This window comes from Trachemys scripta, chromosome 6 (assembly GCF_013100865.1).
Source record: "Trachemys scripta elegans isolate TJP31775 chromosome 6, CAS_Tse_1.0, whole genome shotgun sequence".
NCBI lineage: Eukaryota > Metazoa > Chordata > Testudines > Emydidae > Trachemys > Trachemys scripta.
Genome location: NC_048303.1, coordinates 88296670 through 88319779, shown reverse-complemented (window position 1 = coordinate 88319779; position 23110 = coordinate 88296670). Strand labels below are relative to the sequence as shown.

General features: G+C 41.9%; 1 protein-coding gene across 1 annotated transcript in view; it reads left to right on the top strand.

The window, feature by feature from the left end:
- Positions 1 to 19429: 19429 nt before the first annotated feature.
- SLC1A1 (solute carrier family 1 member 1) overlaps positions 19430 to 23110 on the top strand; it is a 74928-nt gene continuing 71247 nt past the window's right edge. Inside the window, exon 1 of the mRNA XM_034774054.1 lies at positions 19430 to 19569. Coding sequence (XP_034629945.1) covers positions 19479 to 19569 — 91 coding nt within the window. The 5' untranslated portion in view covers positions 19430 to 19478. The remainder of the gene's footprint in view (positions 19570 to 23110) is intronic.

Below are 23110 nucleotides of genomic sequence, written 5' to 3'. Positions count from 1 at the left end.
ATGTTCTGAGATTTTTCTGCAGTTTCCTCCAAGTTAAATTCTCTGCAGCTTCCTGCACCTTGTGATCTTTGTGCAGTGCTACTGTGTCTATAAACTAAGTGACCATGGCCTTGGTGAAAGTCATTTGACAGAACAAATCTCTCCCCACATATCTTATAATTTCTTCTTTACATCTCTGTAATATATGAGGTGACATAAGCTAATAGAAGGAAACTATCACCAATGAATTATGCACATATTCGTTTATCACAAAAGGAGGAATTGTTTGATGGCAATCCTTAATGTACATTATATCTCTTTCTCTTCCATGTAAACACATACAGATGATACACTGACTTGTCCTTGGGATGGTGTCACACAACAGAGCTGATAATAAGTCATTCACGACCACACTGCTGACTAACACACCCAGAAAATCTAGACATATGCAATACAATACTGCAAAGACCAATATCCTAAACTATTTCCATTTGCAATGCAGGATGTATTTTTAATTTAAATCACTTCAGTGGTCTGAGTAGGTCTTCAGTCCTAATCAGGGTGGAGTCAGATTACATAATTAGTAACAATACATGTCACAATTTAACTGTCTCACCCCTGCTATAAAATAAAGTGACCTTCCTTCATGTTATATTATGTTCAAGAGGAACACCATAATACTAGTCCTGTCCCTGATAAAAGGCATGTTCTGCCTTTCTCTGCAGGTTCATATCACACTGTCATAGAATATGGGAGAGAACTACAGTGACATATCCTCATGCAGTCACAGATCCATGAAACTGGGTTTGGTTTTCTCATTGAGGACATCTTTATTTGTCCTACTAAAATGTTTAACCAGTCCCTATGAGTGAACATATTAGTCTGAAATGGGCATAGCACTTGAAATTCTGCTGCACATTTTGAGCCAGATTCATTATTGCCCTTAAGCCCCTTTGTGCAAGCAAAACTGGTGGAAAGAGGCATAGGGCAGGCAGAATCACCCCCCACCCCTCCCTCCAGTGAATAGCACAGGCACAGAGGGCCTCTGTGCCAAATACAGAGGCAGCTCTGCTCTGCCCCCTCAGAAGCTTCTGTTGCTGGGGGCATTCTAAAGTCATCCATGGGCATATTGGAGGTTGGCTGGAGTTGGAGGTGTGGCTGGAGTGGTCCTGTCCCCTGAAAATTCCCTGCTGCCAAAAGCCACATGGAGATAATGGCAATGCTGGGGACTGTTCATATCCTATGCCAGGGATGAACTGGCCCCACAGTCCCTGAACAGCGGTGCAAGCCACCTGCTCTCAATTCCTGCACTGGCACAGGGATGAACTCAGATGTTCATATTTTAGTCTTTTGGTAACTTTCCTAAGTGACAAAAGCAAATACTGTACTAGGAACAGGGATCACAATCAAGGTATTATGCCTCCTAAGGAGGTAGGGAGTCCTGTTATTAGATTTTTCCTGTGTTATCTGCAGTGTTTTATCTTTACAAAGACTGTTTTATCTTTACAAAGACTATTTTATCAGTTCAGAGTTTTAGAAAGGTTTGTTTATTCTCACAAAGCATTTCAAGTCAGGACTGTGAAAATATGATAAACCTGTAGTCAATAAAGTTAATTATAAACCTATCAGAATGCTCAGGTTGAAGTCCTGATTTCCTATTGATAACTTCCAGTCTTTATCTGCTATGAAAGATAACTGCTCTAAAATAAGCAGTGACTCCATGACAACATGCTATTATACTGCTCAAATTTTAACCTTTCAACAGATACAAAGATAATTACATTAATTTTCTTTATATTTTTATATTTCACATTTTAATGCCTTTCAGGTCAGGGACTTCTCAGTAGTTAATTACCAGATGGATTAAGGCCCTGAGGCAAAGCCAAGGGACTTCAAATTTCCCATCATCTGTCCATTAATAAATAAATAATAAAGTAGTTATACTTAGCATTTGTATAGCACTTTTCATCTGTAAATCTCAGAGAGCTTTACCAAGGTAAATAAGTACCATCATCCCCATTTTGCAGATAGTGAAACAGAGGTGCAAAGAGGTGAAGTGATTTCCCCAGGATTATATAGCGAATCACTGGACAGAGGGGGAGCACTAGTGATGCCTAAGTATCTTGTGAATGAATATAAACAATAATTCCTTGGAATACTAATAGTACCACTGAGATAACTACTTATATAACTTCCACTAATATATAGTCTTTTGTATAACTAACAACTGTCCACACTGACTGAGCATTCACTAGGCTACATCGTACTACATTTATTTCTGTACCTTCCCTTATCCCCAGTAGACACTCTGTGGAGTAATTGCACTGGGATAGTTCCTCAGCTGTGCCAGTCTTTATCTCCTAAGATAATGGAGCTGCACTGGTTTACACTAGCTGGGAATCTGGAGCTTGTACACACTAGCGCTTACTTCAATATAACTTACGTCGCTCAGGGCGTGGAAAAGCCACACCCCTGGGCGATGTAAGTTACACAGACCTAAGGAGCAACAGAGGGTCTTGTGGCACCTTTGAGACTAACAGAAGTATTGGGAGCATAAGCTTTCGTGGGTAAGAACCTCACTTCTTCAGATGCGTAGTGACTGTCCAGTCTGGCCAATGTACATAGCAGAGGGGCATTGCTGGCATATGATGGCATATATAACATTGGTGGACGTGCAGGTGAATGAGCCGGTGATGTTGTAGCTGATCTGGTTAGGTCCTGTGATGTTGTTGCTGCTGTAGATATGTGGGCAGAGTTGGCATCGAGGTTTGTTGCATGGGTTGGTTCCTGAGTTAGAGTTGTTATGGTGCAGTGCGTGGTTGCTGGTGAGAATATGCTTAAGGTTGGCAGGTTGTCTGTTAAGCATATTCTTTACTCACCTGCAGGTCCACCAATGTTATATATGCCATCATATGCCAGCAATGCTCCTCTGCTATGTACATTGGCCAAACTGGACAGTCACTATGCAAGAGGATAAATGGACACAAGTCAGATATCAGGAATGGCAATATACAAAAACCTGTAGGAGAACACTTCAACCTCCCTGGCCACACAATAGCAGATGTAAAGGTAGCCATCTTACAGCAAAAAAACTTCAGGACCAGACTCCAAAGAGAAACTGCTGAGCTCCAATTCATTTGCAAATTTGACACCATCAGATCAGGATTAAACAAAGACTGTGAATGGCTATCCAACTACAGAAGCAGTTTCTCCTCCCTTGGTGTTCACACCTCAATTGCTAGCAGAGCACCTCACCCTCCCTGATTGAACTAACCTCGTTATCTCCATACTGATTTATACCTGCCTCTGGAGATTTCCATTACTTGCATCTGAAGAAGTGAGGTTCTTACCCACGAAAGCTTATGCTCCCAATACTTCTGTTAGTCTCAAAGGTGCCACAAGACCCTCTGTTCCTTTTTACAGATTCAGACTAACACGGCTACCCCTCTGATACAGACCTAAGGGACAGCGCTATGCTGGCAGAAGAAGTTCTCCCACTGCCATAGCTACCGCGGCTCAGGGAGGTGGAGTAATTATGCTGACAGGAGAGCTCTCTCCTGTCAGCATAGAGCGTGCACTAGCAGTGCTACAGCAGCACAGCTACATTGGTACAGCTGAGCCACTGTAGTGATTCTAGTGTAGACTACCCCTGGCCCTTCGCTTCTGGTCAGTAGGAACCAATCCCTACGTTCCGGCTTCCAGGGTTTGTGCCAAGCGTCATTGTTATCTCATCTCCTTTACCATAGGAAACTTTCCAAATGACAATGATCCTTCCAGATTCACCAGCCCCGCTTCTCAGCACTAAGGATGGAATTTGACATGGCCTATATCAGGGGAGTCTAAGTGCGCCCGCGTACTGGCCGGCAGATGAGCATCCGCTGAAATGTCACCATAAAGCAGCGTCATCCAGAGGCTGCTTGTCGGCGGCATTTCGGCAGATGCTCGTCCGCTGCCATGGTCCTCCATGGCTTGTCGTCTGGCGCCCACCAGACGAAAAAGGTTGGAGACCACTGGCCTATATGTTCATCCCTCTTAAAGTTGTGCAGGGGAGCAGTCCTGCCTATGGAGCGTTTCTTCAAACAGCCAACTACTGTTTCTCCAATATCATTCATGAGGAGATTCTTACTATGGAACACATAATGGACTGCTCATAAATATTCTCCACCAGCTGAGGTTGTGCCATCTCCAGTACTAACAACCAGTTTTCTCTCCAACTGTCAGGGCTTTCAGACAAAGATAAATCTGTGTGGAAAAACCTGCATAGAGGTAATGAAAATCACAGAATTTCAACTTGCAGAGTTTCTTCCAGAGCATCATGCAGTTAAACAGGCAGGGGCAAGACCCACCAAATTCATGGATGTCCTGAGATGTCTGGAGAAATCCCACAATTCTCAGGACACCTGTGGAAAGCAGAGGCTGTTGCATAGAAGACCAATACATCCATAATGTACTCAGGTACATCGTGTTCCCAATAGCATTGGCCATGCCACTATGAACTCCCAGCTGCAAACTGTCCCCCAGAAATCCATTCTTAAGAGCAATTTCAAACATGGAGGGGAATATACATCCAAATTGCTGTCTGTGTCAACATTATCTTCCATAGTGCACAAATGTAACATCTACTGTATATTGGCCTAAACATCATCTAAAAGTAGCTGATAACAAGAGTGTTTTCCAGGAGGAAATATTAAGCAAATAAATCCCAATCAAATCATCCTACTACATTTCCCTCCAGCAGCAAAAGAGCCTTTTAATTCTGTTTATGCATATCTCGATAAGCGAAGGAGACTGTCAATAGTTCTTCTCTGACCTGAACCCCCTGATAAGGTTTTAATTTTTTTCATTGTCTGTCTAATCGTTTTTGGACATATCACATTGTGTAATCTCTTTGAGAAGTAGGAAACCAAGTATATGATTCAAAACCACCTCTCCCAGGTCACTTACTATATTCTGCTAATCATAATTTTCACAAACGCATTCCGTCTTGACTGCCACAGGCAGCACTGAGCATTCAGTATGCAGCAGGAATTGTGAGAACTTAATTACATGACCGGTGCAACCATTCCCAAATTATATCAGCTTCTGTCAGTCAGGGCTGCCCAGAGGATTCAGGGGGCCTGGGGCAAGGCAATTTCGGGAGCCCCTTCCATAAAAAAAAAGTTGCAATACTATAGAATACTATATTCTCGTGGGGGCCCCTGCAGGGCCCAGGGTCTGGGGCAAATTGCTCCACTTCCCTCCCCCTCACTCCCAGGGCGGCCCTGCTGTCAGTTGAGACTGAGCCATTTCAAATACTTGTCTTTGTAGACATTCACCAGAAAAATCTCTGTGTGATTAATTAAAACGGGTTAAACAGCACAAGCCGAAAACCTGGCCCTCACCCAAATCAATTCAGCATAATTTTTCTTCTCTTGCTCCCCATTTCTCTCCTCCCATCCCATTTATATTCCCAGACTTCCCTACCTCTACTATTAGTCAGCAGTCATCTGTACAGTCCTTTACTTTTTGATAAAGCAAGTCACACAACTTCTGTCAATGCTGCAGCCTGTTCCCTCTGCCAGAGACTGACTACGTCATCTCTTTAAGATACTCAGCCTTTGTCAAGAAAAAAGTGGAAGTGTCATGTTCACATCTCCTACATGGCTGAGCTGTTAGCATTCCAGAGAATTACAAGGCACTACCACCCACAAAACAATATGGAGTTGCATGCTTTTTTTTTAATCCTCACTGCAAACACCACCCAAATTTAGACAGGTTGGCTACAAAATCATTGCTTAGCTATGCCCAGAATGGATTTTATGGGCAATGGCCAGTACTGAAAATAAATTGAAACGTTTGGCCACATGGCTGTAATTATTTTTAGTATTCTTCGCAGTCCAGAATTTTTGAAAGCTTTCCCCATTTTGGCCTCTAGATCTTTTGGGAGTGTGAGTTAACCTGTTTTGTCAAACTTGCTCAACACAGTACAGATTAATGTTCACCCACTCATCCATTTCTATGTGTTACTGAGTGATTTAAGCTTTAAAACCCTCTTGTCATTTGCTATCATTATCTTCTGCAGGGAAAGCATTCTGCTTCATTACATTATGTCTTCATTAAAATAAAACTTCAAATGGCATATGAGTGAACAAAGCTCTCCAGTTCCATCTACGCCATTTGTAAAAAGTGGCAAAGAGCCCATTGCCTCCACAAATCAGTAATTATATAATTATATTAAAGTAGCTACATGTATGACACATCAATATTATATAATGAGTCATTCTGCAAAAGTGCAGGAGTGGCAATAAAATATTATACTGTCCTTCACTCTTCATTTATCATTATTCTTAATGCACATTTCACACTATGGAAAGGAAAAAATGTCAACCTGATATGGCAACATAACAGCATAATCTTTTTCGTGGAACAATTTGCTATTCCATGAGCAAAACAATATTTGCTTAACACACTATTATTTCTCAGTTTCCTGGAAGGAAAGAATTCAGTGCAAGCATAAGCAGGACCAAATTTTCTGTTTGTTCCTGGAGCTTGAACACCATTACTATTATTAAACAACACTTGCTCTGAGCTGGAAGAGCATTCCCTGCGCTCAGGCAGGAACAAGTATAACTAGGCCATCTCTGATAAGTGTTTTTTCAACCTCTTCTTAAAAACCTCCAGTGGCAGGGATTCCAGAACCTCCCTATTCCTCTGGAAACCTATTCCAGAGCTTAATTATCCTTATAGTTGGAAAGATTTTTGTAATATCCAGCCTGGATCTCCTTGCTGCAGATTAAAGCCATTACTTCTTATCCTACCTTCAGTGGACATGGAGAACAATTGACCACCGTCCTCTTTATAACAGGCCTTAACGTATTTCAAAACAGTTATCGGGTCCTTCTTTAATGTTCTTTTCTCAAGACTAAACATGCTGAGTTGTTTTTTTAACCTTTCCTCATAGGTCAGGTTTTCTAAACCTTGTATCACTTTTATTGCTCTTCTGTGGACTCTCTCTCCAATTTGTCTGCATCTTTCCTAAAGTGTGGCGCCCAGAACTGAACATAGTACTCCAGCTGAGGCCTCACCAGTGCTAGGTAGTGTGGGACAGTTACCTCCTGTATCTTACATATGACACTCCTGTTAATACATTCCAGAATATTAGCCTTTTTTGCAACTGCATCACATAGGTGACTCATATTCAGTTTGTGATCTACTATAACCCCCAGACCTTTTCAGCAGTACTACGACCTAGCCAGTTATTCCCCATTTTGTAGTTGTGCAATTGATTTTTCCTTCCTCAGTATAGTACTTTGCACTTGTCTTTATTGAATTTCATCTTGTTGATTTCAGACCAATTCTTTAATTGTCAAGGGCATTTTGAATTTTAATTCTGTCCTCCAGAGTGCTTGCAACCCCTCTCAGCTTGGCATCATCCACAAATTTTATAAGCATATCCTTCACTCCATTATCCAAGTCATTAATGAAAATATTGAATAGTATCAGACCCAGGATAAACCCCTTTTGGATCCTACTAGATAGGCCCAATGCAAAAAGTCTGCATCCAGGTAATCCCACAAGCATCACATACAATTTTTTTACCACTTAAATTAGGAAATTAAAGTTTCAAAATATTTCCTCTGTTGGAAATTATTTTAATTATTATACAAGCTAGGACCCGTTCTACTTCCCTTTTGAAATCTATGATAATACTCTTGTTAGCATCAATACCAGCAGGAACAGGACTTAATAAAAGTTATGAGAGATTTGGAGTGATTTTTTTAAGATATAGTAGGGTCATTAGTAAGGAAGGTTTTTTAAAACAATATGTAAATTAATTATTCTGGGTTTTTTTAATAAGAGATAAGGAGTTGGCACTTTTGTGACATGGTTCTCAAAGGGAAGAAGCTATTATGATGCGGCCAGTTAGTTTATGCAGAAGTGGCGTGGGTTTGGTAGAGAAAAGCTATCCAGCAGAAGCTGTCACCACCAGGCAATATACGTGCAACTTAAAAGATAAATACCCTAGAATACATTAATATATAGGGCCAAATGTATCCCAGCTATAGCCCTATTGGCTTCAGTGAAGTTGAACGAGGATGGATTTGACCCATAACGTTTTATCATAGCCTTATTAATTTGGCATGACTTCTATAAAAATACTATTTAGCCTTTCATTGTTGATTGCAGGCCAAATCCTGCTGTTTTGATTCATGTTGAAACACATGCTGATCAGCCAACCTATTTTGAACACACTCAGCTGTGAAAGATACAGAGAAGGGTTAGTAATCTGATAAGGGTATGGAGGGTCTTTGCTAAAACAGCAGAAGAAGCTATGCAATCTGGAGGAGAGGTGGTTATAGGGAATCTTACTGAAGTATAAAAGTACCTAAAAGGGGATCACAAAATCAAATAAGGATCTCTGTGTGGATTTAGAAGCAGCAACAGGAAAATATATAGACAATCCTATAAAATTAAAAAAGAGAATATAGATTAAATACATAGAAGGATACTGCAGATGCAACTCACATTGATTGGGAACTCGATATGCAGATAAGCTGCAGTTTTAGGGTCTTTTTCCCGCACATCAAAAGGTAATAATCAGCATTTGGTAATCTCTGCCCCTGGAGGTAATAGTAGACTCTACCCAAGGTTGTTTTTATTAAAAAAAAATAGGCAATTTGACACTAAAGTTATCTTGAGGGTTTAAACTTGATTATGTCATTAATTATGGTGATTGTCAAATTTGAGGTCATGTCATGAGAGGCTCAGGTCCACACCAATTGGGTGGGATCTGAGAGCTGCAGGTGCTCAGCATCTATTGGGGTCCTAATTCAGGGAATGCTTACTTGCATTCCTGAAATGGGGCCAGGATCAGACCTTTTATTTCCACTGCCTGTTTTCTGTTGGAAAGATAAGAATAGAGCCAATGCAAGGCTATTTTGATGAAAGCTAAATTCTGTAATTTTTAGACTAAAAGATTGTGTTTAACAGGCTCATTTTTAGATAATTCTACAAAAGATTGCAGCTTTCCTCTTACCCTGCTCCATAGCCAAAAAATATCATCAGTCACTTTAGTGAGAAGAGCAAGCTGGATTCATGCCAAACAATGACAACTGGAAATGTTTTGAGTACTTACAAATGCCATATTTTTTATTAAATTATGTTTTCTGAAGATTAGCTATATTAGGCAGAAGTGAAATTACCTGATAATTTGAAATTTCCTAGAGGTTGCCAGGCTTCATGATAAGAATAATTGATGCAACCTTCCAATTTAATGGACTTTCCATTAATAAAAAGGCAGAATAAATAATTCTGTCAATGGCTCATGTAGGACATTAACAACAATTTTTGGCAATTTTTTCCAAATGCTTTAGTTGCATCAATGTATTTCAATAAATGTAATATTCACAATGGAAGAATTCTCCTTGAATTCAGCACTGCCCTGAGACAGCTGTTCATATCCAGCCCTGGTCAGTAATGATTCAAATACATTCCATCTGATGATGGTTTGGTGACTTGCAGTATGTGAAATGACTTTGGTTGTCTCTGTCCAGTTCTGAGTAGACATGTCTCCATCACAAAAACAATCACAGCTGGTAACGACTGGCAAACCTGGCAGAGAGAGTGCAAGGACTGAATTGGCAAGAAGACTCAATTGTTCTTTCTCCTCTAAAGATGATGCCTTCAGGTCAGTTTTGAGGCACAACGGTGGGAAAGGTTGCACCATGCAATACCTGTTCTGTGGCTCAGTACAGGATTTAAATCTCCAGTGCCATCTCTCTTAGATACTTATATATCTCCCATCACTGCAGTACCTGCGCACCTCACAACCATTAAAGCATTTATCTTCACAACCCCCCTGTGAGGTAAAGAAGTACTATTATCTCCATTTTATTGATGATGAACTGAGATTCAGAGAAGATAAGTGACTTGCACAGGATCACACAGGAAGTATGTGTCGGAGCTAGGAGCTGAACCTGAGTCCCATGTTAGCACCCTAACAACCAGGACTCATGTCTGTGCACTTTCATAGAAACTATAGAAAAATAGGGCTGAAAATGACCTCAAGAGGTCATCTAGTTCAGTGTTTCTGAACATTTTTGATACCAGGGACCAGTTTGTTGCCTTCCTAAACTGTGTCATGGAAATCTCAGGGACCGGCGCTGGTCCACGGACCGGCCATTGAGAAAAGTTGTTCTAGTCCACCCCATGCTGAGGCAGGATTAAGGTCATCCCTGAAAGGTGTTTGTCTAACCTATTCTTTAAAACATCCAGTGAGGGGGATTTCAAAACCTCCCTAGGTAACCTGTTTCAGTGTTTAACTACCTTTATAGTTAGAAAACTTTTTCCTAATATCCAACCTAAATCTTCCTTGCTACAAACTAAATCAATTACTTTTGTCCTTGCTTGATATGGAGAACAATTGATCTCCTTCCTCTTTGTAACAACTTTTTACATGTTTGAAGATTCATTATGTTCCCGCTCCCCCTCCCCACCCCCGCCTTCAGCCTTCTCTTATTTAGACTAAACTAGCCCAATTCTTTCCACATTTCCTCATAAGTCCTGTTTACTAAGCCACATATTTTTGTTACTGTCCTCTGGACCCTCTCCAATTTGTCCATTTTTTCATGAGCATAAACAAAAAAGTAATGGCACATTGACATGATCTGATTTGTTTTTGTGTGTGTGACACTAAGCACTCCCATATTCATACCCTATGCACTATCATAATAATCTTTGTACAAAATACAACGTATCATTTGAACGTAAGGTATCATTTGGAAATTAACTCACTGATCATTAATATTCTTTCATGATATATGTATGTGGTGGGTTTTAAGATTTATGGATATATGGGAGAATTATGACTAAAGTGTGTTTAAACAGGCATGTCCGAGTAGTTGGTAAACAGATCTGCCTTACACAAAGAAAAGGCTATTTGATTCTCTGACCCGCCCAATCTTCAGGCAAAGACAATGAAGGTCCCTTTACAAATTAGGTAAACAAAGCTATTAAGCTAATATATGGGGGAAGAAAGTGCATGGAGCTTTCTTTACCACCAGACTCCATGTCACCTTCCTCACATCTTGAATAAACTTTAGTTTGAGGGGTTTACTGGTCTATAAAGATAAGACTCTGTACCTCAACTGATAAGCAATTGAGTCAATTTATACAATATTATTGTATTACGAAAGTGTTTAGAGTGAGGTCTTTTCTGTAAGCTAAGGACACAATGGTGATTAATATAATTATTAATATAATATAATATATCCATATGTATTATATATGAGGAAATATGGATACTTAGTTATATTATGCTTGAAAATCTGTGGCCAAATGGGGAGAAACAGATATCCTGCCAGATAGGACAGAAGGCAGCTATCTACCTGTCTCCAGTGAGATTAAGCAGGGTGTGAGGCTGGCAGACCAGGTGCCAGCATAGGTGCTGGAACTAGGCGTGCTGGGGGGGCTGCCACACCCCCTGGCTTCAAATGGTTTCCATCATATACAGGGTTTACAGCAGTGGTGGACAACCTGCAGCCTGCGGGCCGCAAGTGGCCCATCAGGATAATCTGCTGATGGGCCACCAGACAGTTTGTTTACATTTGCACAGCTGCCCACAGCTCCCAGTGGCTGTGGTTCGCCGTTCTCAGCCAATGGGAACTGCGGGAAGCGGCACAGGCCATTTGTTTTATTTTTTACTTTATTTTATTTTTACTTTATTTCAGTGTTGTGTTTGAAGGGAAGAGTGTATTTACCGCAGTTAAGTTAATAAGCTGTGATGTGTTCTGTGTCATTCAAGGAAAAAAACTAACATTATTTCTCTGAACTGTCCAGGAGAGGGCTGAACATTCTAGAGCACACGGTTTGGGGAAATTCAGGAGTGGGAGTGTGTGGGGGTCACCTTGCTGGTTGTAACCAAGAGTGGTGGAAGCCAGAGTGGGACTGTGGGACTGTAGACAGGCTGCGGAGCTCAGAGCTGCTGAACCAGGGTTGTCTAGCACACAGACACTTCAGTGTGTGACATGCATGCTAGTAGGCTAGTTGCAAGCATCCCAGGCTGGGAGCTACAGCAGCAAAGCACTGTAAGTCACCCAGGGTTGCAGGGCAAGTGGTGACACAACCCCTCACTGGTCTGGATTGCTCCTCAAACCTAGTCACAATCTGGTACATCTGGAGATCTTCATAGGTGTGAACATTTTCCCCAAAAGACAGGCTTGAATGAAATAACTATTAAAGAGGTCTACAATTTCCCTATAGTCTCTCTATATTAAACATACTGAAAATTTTATCAAAGTCTTCCACACAACATTTAATAGTTATTCCAGAATGTCTTAATGTCACACAAAATTCAAAGTGTCTTGTTTAAATAACATACAGACTTTTATTTTGCTCAGCAAGTGTGATCACTGGGTACACTAGCTATATGGTTGATAACCACCCAAATTATTTGCGGGGGTTGGTCATTTTCCATAGCTGTGCTCATTTTTCAAATAACTTCAGTATCTCAGGAGTGATCTATGAGCCTGTAATTCTTTTCCATTTTATTGGGATTCTTTTATTACAGATTCTTTTCTAGCTCCCCATACAGAAACTGCCAAGTTGAATCTACATCCAAGATCAGAGAATCATAGAACTGTAGGACTGGAAGGGACCTTGAGAGGTCACCTAGTCCAGTCCCCTGCACTTATGGCAGGGCTAGGTATTATCTAGATGATCCCCAACAGGTGCTTGTGGAATCTCCGTCATTGGAGATTTTTAAGAGCAGGTTAGACAATCTCTCCAGGCAATTTATTCCAATGCTTAACTACCCTAACTACAGAGCCAATCTCTGTCATTCTATAATAACAAGATCAATTTTTAAAAGCCTATTCATTAGAAAGTTTAAAACATCTCTATTTCACCTGCATAAGTCTCTTTTTAAATGATTCCTTAATTTTGTATGGATGCAACAAGTTATCCACATTGTGTTCTTAAATTCATGACCACTGAAGTACATTTGATGAAGCAGGCAAAATATCTAATGTTTTAGGATAGCAGGGGTCTATCCTGGCTTGATTAAATCTTGGTAGGAACAGAAAACTAACAGAATGGAGCAGAAGCAGTGTCCTACAATAGTAAATAAGAGGTACATGGATCTATTCAGTATGATCAAATAGGAATATTTGACATCTCACCAGAAAGTAAAATAGTGAAGAATATTTTATGTTTATATGGCACATTTCTTTCTGAAAGATCCCAAAGCATTCACACGTTGTATAGCATAATGATTTAGATAATTATAAAGCTGTACAGCACTTCTGGAATGCATCTGCTTCCCAAGTGGCAAAGAATAGCCAAGAATAGCAGCACACTGCCCAGTACTAAGGCCAAGGGCACTGGGGTAAATCCCTATTTCTTACACCCAAAAAAGTGCTATGAAATCTTTAATGTCCACACAAAGAAGCAGACAGGATGTTGTTTTTAAGAAAAAACAATGAGGAGTCCTTGTGGTACTTTAGAGACTAACAAATTTATTTGGGCATAAGCTTTCGTGGGCCAAAACCCAAGAAAGATACTCATACACAGAGGAGACTGTGACGCTACACCCCATATTCTTCATAGAAATATGGTTCTGATATGACTATGGCCTAACTAAGATATATTTTATGCAAGATGGATCTTGTAAGGTATTGGAAAGGTTATGATTTATTGAATGTGATTATCCAATTTGTATGCATGTTATTTTTATATATAAAGTTAAAAATGTTGACTATGTAACAATTACAACTGTGTGTGTATTTGGGAGACACCCACCAGACAACCGGCCATAACAGCCTTGATGGGTCATTAGGAAGAAACAATAAGACTGTGCAGATACTAATCTCTCTCCTTCCTGATAGGCGTCCTGGGATGTTGCTGTGACACTACCAGGTCAGGTGATAAGAGCACCTAATACAGTGTGCCACCTTGGACACTGCTGGTCTTTTTCCTCGGTAGGGGGATGGGGATCAAACAACGGTTTCCTGCCTTTTAATCTGGACTCTCCTCCATTGCCTACCCAAGAAGAAGGGCTGCTGAAAGTACCTGAAGGGACAAAGGAATCAACCTGGGGGAAAGGCAGGGGTGAGTCCAGACTGAGACAGGAGGTCCAGTCTGTAAGAACAAATAAGTGGAACTCTAAGCTACAGAAACTCTGCAATTTGCCTAAAATAACATTTAGGGTGAGAAATTACTTCTTGAAACCAGTCTCTTCAAGATCTTAAGCTTAGTATGCATGTTTTGTTTTATTTGCTCAGTAATCTGCTTTGTTCTGCTTGATATCCCTTATAATAACTTAAAATCTGCCTTTTATAGTTAATAAATTTGTTTTGTTTATTATTAAACCCAGTTTGTGCAATTTCTAATGTGGGGGGGACAAGAAGTTGTACATATCTCTCTTCACATTGAGGGAGAAGGCAAATTTTTATGAGCTTGCGCTGTGCAGATCTTTCTATACAGCGCAAGACAATATACCTTTGGGTCTGCACTCCAAGGGAGGTGGGCACCTAAGTGCTGGGGCATGTCCCTTAAACTGAGTCTTCCCAGAGTTGATCTCAGTGTCTGTGTCTTTCTGCAGCTGGGTATGGCCCTGCCTGTGTGTATGCTAGAAGAGACTTAAGAACCTGGCTCAGCAAGACAGACTAAAGGGGACCCAGGCTGGCGGAACAGAAGGGGCTCAGTGAAACCTCAGAACAACAGGTGGCATCCCAGAACAGGGGTCCAACCTGTCACAGTGGCATAGTCGAGCAGGACCCAAGAAGCAGGTCAGGGAAAGTGTGGGCCCCTTATTGAATGAGGGAGGCAACCTAGTGACAGAGGATGTGGAAAAAGCTAATGTACGCAATGCTTTTTTCGCCTCTGTCTTCACAAACAAACAAGAGGAAAGTGATCAGGAACAGTCAGCATGGATTCACCAAGGATAAGTCATGCCTGACTAACCTAATTGCCTTCTATGATAAGATAACTGGCTCTGTGGATGATGGGAAAGCAGTGGACATGTTATTCCTTGACTTTAGCAAAGCTCTTGATACAGTTTCCCAAAGTATTCTTGCCAGCAAGTTAAAGAAGTATGGGCTGGATGAATTAACTATAAGGTGGATAGAAAGCTGGCTAGATCATTGGGCTCAACGGGTAGTGATCAATGGCTCCATGTCTAGTTGGCAGCTGGTATCAAGCGGAGTGCCCCAAGGCTTGGTCCTGGGGACAGTTTTGTTCAATATCTTCATTAATGATCTGGAGGATGGCGTGGATTGCACCTTCAGCAAGTTTGCAGATGACACGAACCTGGGAGGAGTGGAGATACTCTTGAGAGTAGGGATAGGATACAGAGGGACCTAGACAAATTAGAGGATTGGGCCAAAAGAAATCTGATGAGGTTCAACAAGGACAAGTGCAGAGTCCTGCACTTAGGAAGGAAGAATCCCATTCACTGATACAGACTAGGGAACGAGTGGCTAGGCAGCAGTTCTGCAGAAAAGGACCTAGGGGTTACAGTGGACAAGAAGCTGGATATGAGTCAACAGTGTGCCCTCATTTCCAGGAAGGCTAGCGGCATTTTGGGCTCTATAAGTAGGGGCATTGCCAGCAGATCGAGGGACGTGATCATTTCCTCTATTAGGCATTGATGAGGCCTCATCTGGAGTACTGTGTCCAGTTTTGGGCACCACACTACAAGAAGGATGTGGAAAAATTGGAAAGAGTCCAGCGGAGGGCAACAAAAATGATTAGGGGACTGGAGCACATGATTTATGAGGAGAGGTTGAGGGAACTGGAATTATTTAGTCTGCAAAAGAGAAGAATGAGGGGACATTTGATACCTGCTTTCAACTACCTGAAAGGGGGTTCCAAAGAGGATGGATCTAGACTGTTCTCAGTGGTACCAGATGATAGAACAAGGAGTAATGGTCTCAAGTTGCAGTGGGGGAGGTTTAGGTTGGATATTAGGAAGAACTTTTTCACTAGGAGGGTGGTGAAGCACTGGAATGGGTTACCTAGGGAGGTGGTGGAATCTCCTTCCCTAGCGGCTTTTAAGGTCAGGCTTTACAAAGCCCTGGCTGGGATGATTTAGTTGGGGATTGGTCCTGCTTTGAGCAGGGGGTTGGACTAGATGACCTCCTGAGGTCCCTTCCAACCCTGATATTCTATGATTCTGTGATAGTGTGCATAGCTTATTGCCCTGAAACACTGGTGCTGATTTTAAGTGAGTTTTAAGCATGTTGGCTAGAGAACAGACAAAGTGGTTGCTGGTTTGTTATTTTCTGTTTGATTATTTTGGGTAAGGGAAGTAGAGGCAGAAAATCAGCAAGATGAGTGAAAACAATATAATGAGTTTGGGGACATTGCTGAATATTTCATCACCTTTGAGAGGCTGTGTATGCTCCATGCAATTCCTGAGGATCAACAGATGACCACTTTGGTTGCAAAGTTGACTGGGAGAGCTCTGGACATATTCAATAAGATGCCAATTGGTGATGCTTCCAATTATGGTAAATTTAAGGAATTGGTTTTAAAACAGTTTCAGATTACACCTGAGATTTATGGAGTAAAATTTAGAAGCCTTAAGAGAGGGGATGGATTAAGTAATGTGGCTTATGTGTACCAACTGAGAGATCTACTGGATAAGTGGGTAAAGGGAAAAGGTATTACAAGCTTTGAAGCAATGCGTAATTTGATTGCTAGGAACAGTTACTGAATATGTCTAATGAAGATGTAAAACAGTGTTTATGGGATAAAAAGGTAGAGACGGTCAAAGAACTTGCAACTTTTGCAGATAAATTTATTAGGAATAAATCACAGGCAGAGGGGTTTAAGCTTGGTGGGAAGCAAGGTCCTTGTTTTACCCCTGGGAAGGAGGAGGATGGATGGGAGGCTAGACACTCACTGCCCCAAGTTCACTCCTCCAGTCCTCGTCACACTGAGGGAGAGGGTGAATTTTTATGAGCTTGCGCTGTGCAGATCTTTCTATACAATGCAATACATTTTTGGGTCTGCACTCCAAGGGAGGTGGGCATCTAAGTGCTGGAGCAAGTTCCTTAAGCTAAGCCTTCCCAGAGCTGATCTCAGTGTCTGTGTCTTTCTGCAGCTGGGTGTGGCCCTGCCTGTGTGTGTGCTAGATCCTCAGTGTCGATAGCACAAAACTTGCGTCACTTGGGGGGAAAGGCTATTTCACACCCTTGAGTGACATAAATTAGATTGACTTAAGCAGTAATGTAGACCTTCCCTCAGTCTTTTCTTTAATGTCAAATCACACTATACAGTACATGCCTATAGCAAAAACTATAAATTAGTGTCTTCATCCTTTACTTAAGTATTTCTTTGTTCCAAATTGTATTTGTTTTGCGGCTGCTTTCTTTTTTATAACACAAGTATTCTGCCAGCTTTCATTTTAAATTGTCTATAACCTTTTTTATTTTTAATTAATCTAACATAGTACTTATTCATCTGTTTCCTTTTGAATGATGAACCTGCAATAAAGTTAGCTGGGAAATTTCCATCTAAATTAAATAGATGATAAAATAGATTTCCCCCCCCAAAAAACCCTAAGTTTTCTACCTTCCAACTAGTTTTCCCACATAATCATTAATCTGTTCTGCCTGGGAATAGCAAATCATCCAAAATTTATACTGGAAAAGTTTGTAAGTTACAATATTTAATTTAAGCAAATAACAAGAACAGTAGTAATTTGCCACCTCACATTCTGCACCACTACAGTTGATTCGTTAGAAGATTCGGCTTGATGGTAGCAGCCACTGTCTTTCTTATACTTGCCAACTGACTTAAACAAAATTGGAAAACCAAGCCAGAACCAATATATTTACAAATATATATTAGAGGAAGCCTTCCCATAGTCCCACTAGGCATGGGATCATATTAGTACATGCAATAATCATGCTTACAACATAGAATGTTTGCCCTTTTTTCTATTACAGTGTCAACATATCACATGAGAAAGTGGATAATGTTTCTTCAGACTTCTAATTTTTAAACTTACTAGCATAAAACCCCAGTAGAAAGTCCTATGGCTCTTTCTTTTCCCTTCTCTTCCCCCAACTTTTTCTGACACAAATGATGAAGCAGAATATTTCACCATAATTGGAAAGTTTCCTTACTCAATGAAGCATTCCAGAGGTAAGAACCAGTGACACCAGGAATGAAGGTAAAGGAAAACCAGCACCCACTGTAAAGGAAAACCCCCACCCACTCAAAGACTGATTATATTTTGCATGTCTAGTATACACAATAACTCTGCCTCACGCTCCTCTCTCTGCCTCCAGTGCCTCCACTGCAGACAACTGCAGGCAGGAGTTGCTAGAGCTAAGCTTGCCATTGGTAATGGATTGCAGTATATAGAGTAAATATGAGCAGTCTTTGAGTGGGCGGGGGTTTTCCTTTACAGTGGGTGTGGGTTTTCCTTTACTGTCACTCCTGGTGTAACTGATTCTTACCTATGGACGTATGTAGTAGTATTACATTGGGTTGACCACTTGGTCACCAGAAGTGGTCTACAGCTAACACTCGTGTAATCACTGTGTGTCACTAGGCTGAGTCAAACTCTTGGGTTATATCTACACTGCAATTAGACACCCATGGCTGGCCCATGCTTTAATTACAGAGTAGTTAGGGCTTGGGCTGGAGTCTGACCTCTGGGACCGTCCCAGGATCCTAAAGTCCAGGCTCCTGAACGTCTACACGGCAATTAAACAGCCCCTTAGCCGAGTGCCAAGAGCTGGCATCAGCAGTCAGCTGGCAAAAGCCAGCACATGTGTCTAATGGCAGTGCAGACATACCCTTGGACAGGACTAGCCAGCTTTAGAAAAATGTTTACTATTTTCCCCTAGTCCAGCTCACTGAAATGGCCTTTAAGACATGTCCCTATTTTTCTTCCCAAGAAAGCCAATGCAGGTGTAAAGGCCAGTGGTGGAAGGGGTTTGTGACGGTCTGGAAGAAAAGTGGAGAGATTTGTGAGCGCAGGAGGAGGGGGGGGCACCAAAGGCAACTTCGCTGTGTGCCCCCAGCTTCTCCTGCCAGTCTGTATAACTTACAGCGGGCGGCAGGTCTGGAGGCGGAGGGGCTGTTGTCACCGGTGTGCGCTTTGGCTGTGTGACCTTGGGCAGGCCCCCAAGTTGGCCCGGCTGGTCCCTGGGGAGAATGACACTGGTCCCCCTTTGCCAGGAGCTCAGAGAGGCGCAGGCTGTGTCGGAGCTAGAGCGACCCCCGACGTGCGAGGCAGCTGAGCCAGAGGGCGCGTGGGTGCAGGGCTGGCCAGGCGGGCGCGCGGGGCTGTGGCGCGGCCAGGTGTGTCTGCCTCCTGCCTCCGCCCCACGCTCCCTCCTCCCCCGCCGGGGAGCCGCAGAGCGCATCAGCAGCCACACGGGCGGAGCGGCAGCAGCAGGCGCCGAGCTCCCAGCGCAGCAGCAGCGCTCCGCTCAGCGCTCACACCCCGCCGCAGCTCAGCTCAGCTCAGCCCGAGCCGCCGGAGAGCCGCCGCCGCCGCCGCGATGGCGAGGAAAAGCCGGAGGGGCTGCGACTGCCAGCGCTTCCTGAGGAACAACTGGCTGCTGCTCAGCACGGTCTGCGCCGTGGTGCTGGGTGAGTGGGGCCGGGCGCGGCGCGGGCTGCGGGAGCTGCGGCATCCTCCCGGGCTGGGATTGGGAGGATGCTACTTCCAGCCAGGCGGGGAGGCAGCAGGGTGATTTCCGCGGCCCAGCAGCAGGGACCCCAGCCCCACCTCTCCCTCCATCTAGTCCTCTCCTGCCTCGTGGCTAAGCCCTGCTCTTAATCGTGGTCTTCAAAAGGGAGGGGGGGATAAAGAGCCGCTCTATCTACCAGTCCCCCATCCACGCAGCCCTGGGGGGCTTACAGTCCGATTTCTTCCCCCCGCCCCAAACACCTTCCTTTGGGGCTTTCTGGGGCATGTCTCCGTGGAAACAGCTGCAGGAAAATCAGCATCCTAGTTTAGCCAGGCAGCGGCACGTTTGTGATGATACTGGTGGATGTTACGATCTCGCAGCGCAGCAATCCGATTACCGTATTTTACATTCACACGGTGTGTGTGTGTGTGTGTGTGAGGGCCAGTGCTGGAATGTCGATAATTACAGGGATTCATTTCTATAGCGCAGCGTACCCAGGGGCCCTATCCTGCGTTCCTTATGCACCAAAACGCTACTATTAAAATCAAGGGCGCTTTGGATACACACGGAATGGAAGATCAAGGCCCTAAAATTCCTCCCTGAATGTCTGGCAAGACACATATGTGCTTTAATTCTCCTTCCTGGCATATATCAGGGATCATGTTCCCTCCCCCGCCCCCTTCTCCAAGATGGAGAGTTCTTTCAGTGTAATTATTTACTGGGGGCAGACACTTAAATCTCATGTAGGCAGGCTCTCTTTCAGCTCCGACTTGCCTCATTGTAAAATAAATAAAATAAAGACCCTTTGTGGTTTTCCTGCCGGGATTTGCTAAATAATTAATTTGTCATCTCATTTACTTGCCAGATTGTATGGTGGATTTTTAGAAGTGTAAATTACTCTTATGTAGCCAATGCACTTCTCATAAAATATTAACACCTGTTAATGTCAGAAACTTAAAATAATTAATAATTTGAGACAAATTGATGTTAGACTGAATAAACATTTTTCTGTTCCTACATATTGGCCTTCTTATTGGTTAAACTGTTTTTCAATGTTAACGACAGAACATAATCATTACACTATAAAAATAAAACCACAGCTTGAACTTTGCTGTTCTGCTTGTTAAAAACAGAAGTTTTGTGCAAATTAAATAAACCAATTGCTGTTATAGCCACAACTAGAAATGGGGGGGGGGAAAGAAGTATTATGGACAGTCCTAAAATTTGATAGTATACTTATCTAGCCCCTGTCTATGCCTTTTCTGCTACTTCATCACAGTCTCCAATATTTATCCCACAAACTTTGAATAATAAAAATATAATTAATAATAGGCTTCTGAAATTTTTTCAGTCTGACATGAAAAATCTGCAAACGTATCTTCTGTATCAATAGGGGGGTTAAAATATCATGTGAATGTAATGCTCATTAGTGGTATCAGACTGATAGACCCTGAAAAATTGAAGTCATTTGTGTATCCACACTACAGGTGCAACACACTGCAAGAAGCTTCCGCATACAGACTTGTCAGTGTGCCTCAAATCTGACAAGAGAAACCTCCTCTAGATAAAGAGGGGAGTTCATTCTCAATGGCCCATTCAGTGTTAGGCCTGTAGGCTGAGTCTGTCAACAAAGATGCAAACAGTGGTGGTGTTTTTTTGTATTTGGACATCTGCCTATCCAGTTCACAGGCCACTGAACTTTTGGTAATCTCTGATGCTTAGTTTGTGCCAGCATCCTGCAGTGAAAAATTCTGCTTTTTGTTACCAATCCAATGTGCCATCTAGTTCCCTATAAAGTGGTTTCAAATGGATTTCAATATTTTAGGGAACTATCATCTTTTTTTTCCCCCCTGAGGAAAAAAATGGCATGAATTTCTGCAAATCAGAGAATGTGACCAGAGTGGCTGAAAGTGTGGTCATTCAAGTTTTGCATTACACATTTATAATATTTGTCACTGGCATATCTCCCACTGGTTTTCTTCTGCTTATTATTTTATAACTTTTTTAGATGAGGACAGCATCCTTTACTTATTTGCTCCCACACGGATATGTTGCTTCCATTGTTTTGTTACTTATATTTGCCCTTTGGAAGTTTTTTGTTTTTTTTTCAGATTACTTAGTAAGTTATTTTAAGTATGTGTGTGTTGGGGAAGGGTATAATTATTATTATTTTGTGACTCTCCCCATACTGTAATCTAGAGGTAAAATCAGTTTATGTCCTCATGCATGTTTTTGTGTGTGTGTGTGTGTGTTGTCATCTAAAGGCTAGATTTTCAAAATAGCTGTGCTCAGTTAGGCCCCACAATAAGTGGCCAGATTTTGAAAAGAGGTCATTACACTGGATGCTGAGCTCTTTTGAAAATCTGGCCCTCAAGGACTATGTACACCACCACTATTTATTATTATTATTATTATTTTATTATCCATACACAGTTGCTGCTCTCAGATATGTTTTTCATGAACTGGACTAGTTATTTCCTAATTATAGAAATGCCACCAAACAATATTCATTTTCACATTAGCTTCAACAAATAGAACTGAAATTTATGGTCTGACTGCAACCCCAGGTAAGCAAAATGCCTGCTAACTCCAAGGGCAGTTATACAGTGCAAGAGCTGAACGGGGTGCCAAAACATTGAGATTGAGTGACGTCGGCATTATGGGGAAGACTTTCAAATTACAAATAGGGGATGGGCATGCATGTGCCCTATGTGCCTTTGAAAATCAACAAACTAGAACCTTAGTATGTTTTTTTGATTAGTTACAAAATGACATAATATTAACAGAGTAAATCAGCTTGCTATAAAGCGAATCTTAAGGAACAAAGTTGCCTGTTGCAACAAGCTGCATGATAACTGCTATATTTTTAATGTTTCTTGTTGGAGGTATAACTTAGATACCACAACATCAATAAAACCCTTATCAGAACAATTTAATTTCATTATATGTCATAATAAAATGTCATTTCCTTATTACAGTCTGAGGAATGTTTGCAATATACCAGTGGTTCTCACTTTTGTACTGGTGACCCGTTTCACATAGCAAGCCTCTGAGTGCAACCCCCCTAATAAATTAAAAACACTAAATTTAACACCATTTTAAATGCTGGAGGCAAAGCGGGGTTTGGGGGTGGAGGCTGACCGCTCGTGACCCCCCAGGTAACAACCTCACGACCCCCTGAGTGGTCCTGACCCCCAGTTTGAGAACCCCTGCAATATACCAAAACTCCATAAGTCTCAGAATTGTAAGCCTTTCTTAATTAAATTAGCATACATTCTGGTTTTCTGCATACTAGAGCACACAATTTAGTTAGGAAATAGCTTTTTTCTTTATCAAGATGGTTAGTTTGAAGGAGGAGTATAACATCCCAAAAAGAGGAAGAGAATGTAATTCAGAGATCATTCTGATGATAGAAAAGATACCTGGCTTTTATAGAAAACTATATATATGGTAAGGGATGGATATGAAGAATACTGCAAGTTACTCAAAAGAATGTTTAA